Genomic DNA, 8,618 nt, shown 5'->3' with positions numbered 1-8,618 from the left:
CGTCAAAGATATTCCAAGATGATGTGTACTGTGAGGTTATAAAGATTGGTGGAGTGGTTCGTAATAAGGATAGATTTGTGCGACGAAGACAACGACTTATTGGCCCTAATGAAAGTACATTAAAAGCTATGGAAGTTTTAACACGATGTCACATCGTTGTGGCTGGTCAGACAGTTGCATGTCTGGGTGATTGGAAAGGAATAAAAAGAGTTCGCAAGATTGTGCTTGATTGCATGAATAATATACACCCTATATATTCTCTTAAAACACTTATGATCGAGAGGGAGCTAGCAAGGAATGAACAAATGAAAAATAAGGACTGGCAACCCTACATACCTCATTTCAAAAAAATTCGATCCCAAACCGATGATGTGAAAGTGAAGAAGAAGAAGTCCTTCGATCATGCCAATGGTTTAAAGGGCGCTGCCAAACGACTTAGTAAAAAGCTCAAAGATTAACAAGATCTATTTGCGCGCGTTCTAGACTAAATGATACGAAACAGGTGGAGGTACACATCGGTTCTCAACGTGGTCTTTTTTGTAACGAATATATAATCAGACATACTACTTGCAATCCACCGCTTCTGGACTCTGCCTGGCAAACACCTCATTCCGTAACCTGGTGCAGGATCCGAAGCACGAAAGTTGTCTGGGTGATGCTGACTGGCTGACTGGCTGGCTGGCTGACTGGCTGGCTGACTGGCTGACTGGCTGGCTGACTGGCTGGCTGGTGATGTATTCGTCCAGAATTCGTGGAGAGAAACTAAGAATGTGACCAAGTATGGCAAGTTAGTTAGAGTGATTGAGCAGGGTATTTCAAGACCTGATCGCTGTAACATTTTAGTTGTCCAGAGTTGATCAAATCGGATTCCCACGACTCCCACCAGCGGCCACTGTAGTCCACCGGTGCTACAAAACCGGCGGCCGCTGAGTCGGGCCATTTCGGGGCACACGGGAGCGAGGAGGTATTTTGGAACACCGACTCGGGCGGCGACGGGCAATGTTGCTTGTAGGGAATATCCCAGTCGTCCATCTCCCGCTTCCTCTTCCGCTCCTGTCTTCGCTCTTCCCTCGCCTGCCGCCGCGCCGCCTTTTCTTCTTTCTTCCGCAACCGCCTCTGCTTCCTCTCCATCTTCGTTTCTTCTCGTTCCACCTTACGTTCTAACTTACGTTCTATCAAGCGTTCCACCTGCCTACTCGGATCCTCCTCCCCCTCCTCATGCTTACTCGGATTCTCCTCATGCTTACTCGGATTCTCCTCATGCTTACTCGGATTCTCCTCATGCTTACTCGGATTCTCCTCATGCTTACTCGGATTCTCCTCATGCTTACTCGGATTCTCCTCATGCTTGCTCGGATTCTCCTTAGCCGGATCCTCCACCTCCTCCGTAAGCGCTTCTTGGTCCTGTGGTGGGGCGTTTGTTTGACGCTGAACAGTCGATCGTGCGACTCGCGGCTGAACTGTGGATGGATGGACTTTTTGAAGACCATTAAGGACAAGACCATTAAGGACAAGACCATTAAGGACAAGACCATTAGGGTGAAGGGCCTTGGGCTGCGGTAGTAGAGACCCAATTCCGGATGGTCTCCGTAGTCGCAGGGACCGCCGTGGCTCCTCGTGGGTGGTGCGTGAGTGGTGAGGTTGTGACTCGATCCACTGCGTCAGGGCACCGTATTGGTCGACTGTGACAACGGGTAGGTCGGAGAGGTTGTGGAGGAGTGTATCGCGGGTATCTGTGGCGAAGCGTTTGAGATAATCTTTATTGCGAAAGCCGGGACGGAGGCACTCCAGTTTTCGTACAGCGCCGACAGATCGTAGCGGTATGAAACGAAGTTGAGTTAGGCAGAATTCAACCAACGTATCCTTGTCGGCTTCTGCTCGTTGTAGCAGGCATCCCGTCACCCAGAACTTTACTTTTCTGCTCCGTGGAGATACATTCATGATGGTCGCCAGACGAGCTTGAAAGTTCCAATCTACTGCCCCGTACGGCGCCGCGAAGAAGATTGAAATGATTGAAGCCAACTCCACGTACGCCAAATCGCACTCCATAAAGTCCACCAACCTTGCCTTCCGCAGCGTCTGCCAACCCCAGCTCGGTAGCGTCCCGTACAGAGCGCGGTACGCGTCCCATAACCCAGGAAACAACGGCGTTTTTTGTTGGCTGGGTCCACACATATTTTTCGCGTCCGGGGACTCGGAGAGCGCGTCCGGGGACTCCGGGAGCGCATCTTGGTCTGAGAGCGCATCTTGGTCTGAGAGCGCATCTTCGTCTGAGAGCGAGACCAGGTCGGAAGGGCGGGAGGGAGTGAGCTCGCAGCCGCGGCGCGGCAGGAGCCCGGCGACACCGCTGGGCGTAACAAGGGTGGGGATGTAGAGCGGACGGGCGCACCATTCTTTTAAATTTCCACGACCGGAAGACAACAACGTCCAGCCCTCGGCCCCCGTCCATGCCCGCAAGGCGTCCGGTTCGTCAGCCGAATCTAAGCTCAGCGAGCCCAACTCCAATTCCGGCGGAGCAGCCGCGCGAGCCCTCGTGTCACCAGAACTCGTGATGTGCGGCTGGTTAGCAGAAGCGACCTCCGTCTCGACCAAGCGCCGCAATTCTGGACGCTGCGAACGGGCCCACACCATCTCAAAAACCTCTCTGTCCAACGGCTCCCAATACTGTCTCATCCACTGCCGCTCCTGACTCCATGTTATCCACTCTGTCTCGCCCGGGGCACCCAACATCGTTGGCGACAACACCCACAACGGCCTCGCTAACGACCTTCTACGGTGTGTTCGCGGCACTTGCATTTACCATTCAAAAAAGCCACCACGCCCCAGAGAGGACGGCATAGGTCCAGACCTTCTCTTCCGGCCCTTACACCCGACCCCCATAATATTCAAGAACTCCTTCATCCTCCAGCTCGCCCTCCCAAGACGTCCACCACTCCCTCGCCCGCGTTACATGGGACTGTGTTCCAACGGACTCTGTTCCAACAGACTCGGTTCCAACGGACTCGGTTCCAAGGAACTCGGTTCCAAGGAACTCGGTTCCAAGGAACTCGGTTCCAAGGAACTCGGTTCCAAGGAACTCGGTTCCAAGGAACTGAGTAGAGAGAGCTTGTTGAGGGCCAGGTCCAGGGATGTCCGTCCCATCGGAAAGAGCTCCAGTGGAGAGGGGGCTAATTCCAGGAGAGTCAGACACCAAAGCCTTTAGTGGTCCAGTATCAATGCATCCAGTTCCAAGGGAATTACTACCAGCAGAGAGAGCTGCAAGGAGGGAGGAGCCAGTCTCTAGGGGATGAACCCCAGTGGAGAGAGATCCAAGGAAGCGTTCTTCGAAGAAGGAGTCCAGTGGATGCTTCTCAGTGGACAGAGCTCTTTCGTTCCATGCAGGGCACTCAGCCTGAGAGCACTCAGCCTGAGGGGACGCAACCTGAGGGCACTCAGCCACATGGCACTCAGCCTGAGGGGACGCAGCCTGACGGCACTCAGCCTGTGAGCACTCAGCCACATGGCACTCAGCCTGAGGGCACTTAGCCACATGGCACTCAGCCTGAGGGGACGCAGCCTGAGGGCACTCAGCCACATGGCACTCAGCCTGAGGGGACGCAGTCGGAGGGGAGTTTATTTGGGTGGAGCTGGTCTCGGGTGAGGAATGAACCCAACGGTTCTCAGAAGGGAGTGTTGCGTCCAGGTGTGCCTTTTTGTTGCTGGAGGGTTCTTGATCGGTTGCGGGAGGAGCGCGGCGTCGACCAAGTTGGATACTTGGTCGCTGGAGGGTGGGTGGTTGTCGGGAGGGTGGGCTTGGAAGCTTTTGGTCGGTGGTTCGATTCGCGGGTTTGCGTGCGCGGTTAAGCACGGCGAGGACGTTGTCCTGACTGAGTTTGGCGAAGTCTTGTACGGAGATTACGGGCATTTTGCGGAGTCGACGATTCAGGCGGTCTCGTCGCTCCTGGCGCTTAATGGTGAGGTCCCGGCGGTAGTAGTGGTTACCGTTTGGTTGGCGTAGGCAGTCGAGCTGGTTACGGTTGGTTATAGGTTGATAGTCCAATGGTCCGATGCAGAAGCTGACGAGCTGTTGAATCGTGACTTTCGAGCGCTGAAGTAAACATCCGGTGATCCAACGATGCAGTTGTCGGTTCTTTTGTTGGTCTTCCGACCCCTGTCGTTCCGACCCCTGTCGTTCCGACACTTGTCGTTCCGACACTTGTCGGGTCGACTTCGTTGGCGGGAAGTGCCGCCCCAACATCTCTTTGGTCTCCATACTCAGCGAACCGTAGGGCAGTTCGGTGTAGTGAGATATGACTGAGCCCAATTCCACGTAGGCAAGACTGCAGCGTTCCAAGTCCGCCAGCTCCACCTGCTGCAGACTCTGCCACTGCTCGCTGGTCAGGGAGCCGTGGATCACCTTATACGCATGGTAGCTGTCTCCAAACACACTCGTGGCGAAGCCGAGGGCAATTAGCGAGACCAGTGTCGGGGCGTAAAGGCGGGGCAGGCCTTGCTTCGGGAGGCCTTGCTCCGGGAGGCCTTGCGTCGGGAGGCCTTGCTCCGGGAGGCCTTGCTTCGGGAGGCCTTGCTCCGTCAGGTCTTGGTCGTTTTTCAGCTGTTCCTGGTTTGCGAGTTGCTGTGTAATTTCGTGGGCGCGTTGCGGGAGGTTCGGGACAGCCTTGAGGGCGTCGAAGGTTGCTCGGTCGAGCGGGAGCCAGTAGTGGGCAGCCCATTGTCGGAGACTATCATTGGAGGGAGGGATGTGGGCATATCTGTCACGACCGGGTTTAAGTTTGGTCATGTGTGCAAATCGTATGGCCGAGACATTTTGGAGGCCGTTAAGTCTGTTCCTCATGATCTGGAATCGTGACGGGTAGGGCGCAGTATTGCGAGAATGCTTATAGCATGCTGCAGATCGTGTGGACAGGCATTCAAGTGCGTCTGTTCCGGGTTGTGGATGGTAGTTTAAAGTGCGTAAGCAGAAGTCTAGTAGGTCCATGATGGGTACCTTTGAGTGTTGTAGTAAACAGCCTACGAACCATATCTTGGCCTTACGTCGTGCGGGTGTTAGGCCTACACGGCTCAGAATACGTCGCGCCGTCTCCTGGTCCAATAGGCCGTAAGGAAAATCAAAGAATAAACACACGACCGCAGCTAACTCTATATAGGCTAGATTACAACCCCACAGGTCCTCGGGTCGTATTGTTCGTAATCGCTGCCAACAAGCGCTTGGCAACGAACCTAGTAGGGCACGATACCCCTCATAAGCACTCCTCGGACCCACGTACCGACTTGCATACTGCGTCCACGCACTCACCGTGGGAATAAACAACGGCCGCAACAACGACCCGCTACCCACAGTCGTCCATAACTGGCCATCCGTCACACGTTCGAATAAAAACGCCGAATTCATACACCAAGTCTCACGTCCCTGCTCTGAAGCTCGCCTCAACTCTTCATACTCTTCAGGCTCCAACGGCGTCCAATACTGCGCCATCCACGAACCACCCACCTTTAACTGCTCCGCACTCGGCACAGAAAATGCACCCAACTTCGATTCCAACCGACCCTCACAATTCAGCGGTACGGTCCTCTCCGGTGGTACGGTCTTTTCTGGCGGTACGGTCTTTTCCGGCGGTACGGTCTTTTCCGGCGGTACGGTCTTTTCCGGCGGTACGGTTCCCTCCGGCGGTACGGTTCCCTCCAGCGCCGATAATCGAACCTTGACTTCCGATTCAAGACCAAACTCCGAAGGCGCACCAAACACAGCCAAGACCCAGCACGCCCACACAGGCAACCCCTTCCTGTTCGCAACCACCCCGCTTGACATAACTCGCATTCTGCACAATTAAATTTATAATTGCCGCACGTTCGACCGAGGGAACAGTCACAGACCGAGGGACGGTCACAGACCGAGGGGATGGGGCGGCTAAGAGATTATGTTTCGAAAATGGTTAATTTAACCACAACAGAAATCGCGTGCAATTGTGGCACCGATCATCGTGTTCGATCATCGTGTTCGATCATCGTGTCGGTTTAGGTCCGCCCGCTGTAGTACTCCACGACCCCTGCCGCTTCCAGCTCGTCTTCCCAAGACACCCACCATTTGGCCTCCGGAAGCAGAGCCGGCTCCTTAGACAATCTGTTCAACGCTGCCAGGCTGTGTTGAAGCAACCCATTACTGGACGTCGCGGTCTTCAGCGACGTCGCGGTCTTCAGCGACTTCGCGGTCTTCAGCGAGGTGGAATCAACCCCTGAAAAAGACGCTCCAGCTCCAGCGGAATCAGGCACGGGGGAACTTGTCCCAGTGGATACAACCTCAGGTGAATGTGTCTGAATGGGGACGGGTGCACTAGTATCTGATCCAACAGCATTTGTTGCGACAACGTGTGTCTCGATGGACAGTACTTCAAGGTCGGCAGCCTCCGGTAAGTGTGCGACTGGGGAATCCTGCCGTGAACGGTGCGTCTTTTTCTTCTTTTTCATCGGCGTGTTTTCATTAAAGTCGGTTGCTATCGTGCGCTGGGAGGGTGTCGGTAGACGATCAGCGGTCGGTAGACGATCAGTGGTCGGTAGACGATCAGTGGTCGATGGTTGTGTCTCTTGATTTGCATGGGTGTCTGATTTGACCTCAGCACTTGGGTTCCGGGGGCGACCACGTCCTTTTCCCCGAACGAGTTTAAGGAGGTCCGGGACGCTGTCCTGATGTAGACATGCAAATTCTCGTATAGAAACTGTGGGCAAATTTGCGAGTCGGTGGCGGAGACGTGAATGATGCATTGAGAGGGTGGTTTCCGCGTTTCGTCGGTGGAAGTGATTACCAGAACGTGGCCGCAAGCAATCGAGTACGTCGATTTTGCGTACCGGCTTGTACCCTAGTGTGCGGACGCAAAAGTCCGCGAGCTGTTCGCCGCTTGCTTTCGCCCGCTGCAAGAGGCAGCCTGTAATCCAATGATTCAGTTGTCTCATCGGATCCAGAGGTAGCCGGTTCGAATCCACCCCTTGCTGGCACGATCGGTCCTGAAGATGTCGGGACAAAAACTCTCTCGTAACCGGTTCCAACGTTCCATACGGCAATTGAAAGTAGTTAGAGATCACCGCACCCAGCTCCACATACTCCAGCCCACAGTGCTCAAAGTCAGCCAGCTCCGCACCCAGCAGACGCTTCCACTGCTCGCAAGACAGCGAGCCATGGAGCAGCTGGTAGGCGTGAAAGTCATCCTTGATCGAATTGCTGGTCAGACCCAATGAGACCAATGAAGGCAACGTGGGCTGGTACACCTGGGGCTTGACATCGAGAGGCAACGGCGGAGAACACGCCGTCAACGAACCCTGGGCCGAAGAATCCTGGGCCGAAGAATCCTGGGCCGAAGAATCCTGGGCCGAAGAATCCTGGGCCGAAGAATCCTGGGCCGAAGAATCCTGGGTGGCGACCCAGGCTCCGCGTGGACTCTGCAGGGCCTGGGCCTGTCGGGCCTGGGCCTGTAGGGCCTGGTGTGTGGATTTGAGGACGCGTTCTTGGAGGCCTGGTACGATTCTGAGTTTGTCAAATTTAAGTTTGTCGAGTGGTTGCCAGAAGTGGGTGGCCCATTCATGTACAGCATCGGCAGCACCATCGTGTGCGATGCGATCGACACCTGGTGTGATATTGATCAATTTGGCAAAGCCTTGAGGTGTGACAGAGACGAGTCCAGATAATTTATTTTGAATGATCCTGCGTCGTGCATCGATGGACATTGCACGTCTAGTTCCCTTTTGGCAGCATGCTGATCGCGGTGCGAGACATTCTAAATAGTCTCGATGTGGTCTTGGATGATAATTGAGTGTGCGAAGACAGAATTCGACTAAGTGGTTGATGGGTACCTTTGAGTGTTGTAGTAAGCATCCGATAAACCAGGCTTTAACACGACGATTGAAGGGTTTGAGGTTCATGGATTCCAGAACAGAGTTAGCAATTTCTAGATCGATGAAGCCATAAGGGAAGTCGAAATACAATCCAATCACGGCAGCTAGTTCCAAGTATGACAGACTGCATTTCCACAGGTGCTCCGGCCTGATGTTACGAAGTCGTTGCCAACATTCCTTCGGCATTGAATTAAGCAGTGTCATATGAGCCTCCAAACCACTCCGTGATGCCATATACCGTCCTGCAAAAACCGTCCACGCACAAGCCGTAGGCATAAACAATGGCCTCCATAACGAACCCGTCACACGCAGCGTACACCCGTTTGTATTCAACGTATTTCTCAATAGCGCTCCTGATCCTACCGTCGACCAAGCCTTCCGCTCCTCCAATCCTTGATAAACCAACGAGCCATGTGACGTCCAACCCTCCCGCTGCTGACTTACATTATCCAAACCCTTACGCAACACATCATACGTCGCCGCACTCGGTACCATCCAATACGTATTCATCCAAGCAACTTCCAATCGGAATTCCTCCGCAGCCCTCTCAATCGCTGACTCCGATCGCGCTTGTGACCTCTCAGGAACAAGAAAAAGAATGCTATTGGACACAGCCGAAATACAACAAGCCCAAACAGGCAACCCCTTCCTACCTGAGACGACCACACCACCAGTCATCACCCGCATCTCATACACAAATTAAATAACATCTACAACGTCTTCCCGGGGGGGGG

General features: G+C 54.1%; 4 protein-coding genes across 4 annotated transcripts; 1 reads left to right on the top strand and 3 right to left on the bottom strand.

The window, feature by feature from the left end:
• Window positions 1-128: 128 nt before the first annotated feature.
• GNI_043620 (putative KRR1 small subunit processome component) lies at window positions 129-458 on the top strand (the record flags this gene model as incomplete). The annotated part of the gene is made up of 1 exon (XM_011131246.1): window positions 129-458. The coding sequence occupies one exon, from the start codon at window positions 129-131 to the stop codon at window positions 456-458; it is 330 nt and encodes a 109-aa protein (XP_011129548.1).
• Window positions 459-792: 334 nt separating this feature from the next.
• On the bottom strand, window positions 793-1,505 carry GNI_043610 (hypothetical protein; the record flags this gene model as incomplete). Its single annotated transcript, XM_011131245.1, has 2 exons — window positions 793-1,428; window positions 1,488-1,505. The coding sequence occupies 2 exons, from the start codon at window positions 1,503-1,505 to the stop codon at window positions 793-795; spliced, it is 654 nt and encodes a 217-aa protein (XP_011129547.1).
• Window positions 1,506-2,863: 1,358 nt separating this feature from the next.
• On the bottom strand, window positions 2,864-5,809 carry GNI_043600 (putative Rhs element protein Vgr; the record flags this gene model as incomplete). The annotated part of the gene is made up of 1 exon (XM_011131244.1): window positions 2,864-5,809. The coding sequence occupies one exon, from the start codon at window positions 5,807-5,809 to the stop codon at window positions 2,864-2,866; it is 2,946 nt and encodes a 981-aa protein (XP_011129546.1).
• A 206-nt stretch (window positions 5,810-6,015) lies between these two features.
• On the bottom strand, window positions 6,016-8,463 carry GNI_043590 (hypothetical protein; the record flags this gene model as incomplete). Its single annotated transcript, XM_011131243.1, has 1 exon — window positions 6,016-8,463. A coding segment is annotated over one exon (2,448 nt), but the record flags the coding sequence as incomplete, so codon positions are not given.
• Between the last annotated feature and the right edge of the window lie 155 nt (window positions 8,464-8,618).

This window comes from Gregarina niphandrodes, assembly GCF_000223845.1.
Source record: "Gregarina niphandrodes unplaced genomic scaffold scaffold00006, whole genome shotgun sequence".
Lineage (NCBI taxonomy): Eukaryota > Apicomplexa > Conoidasida > Eugregarinorida > Gregarinidae > Gregarina > Gregarina niphandrodes.
Note: the sequence above shows the minus strand (reverse complement) of the source record. Positions and strands in the feature narration are given on the sequence as shown.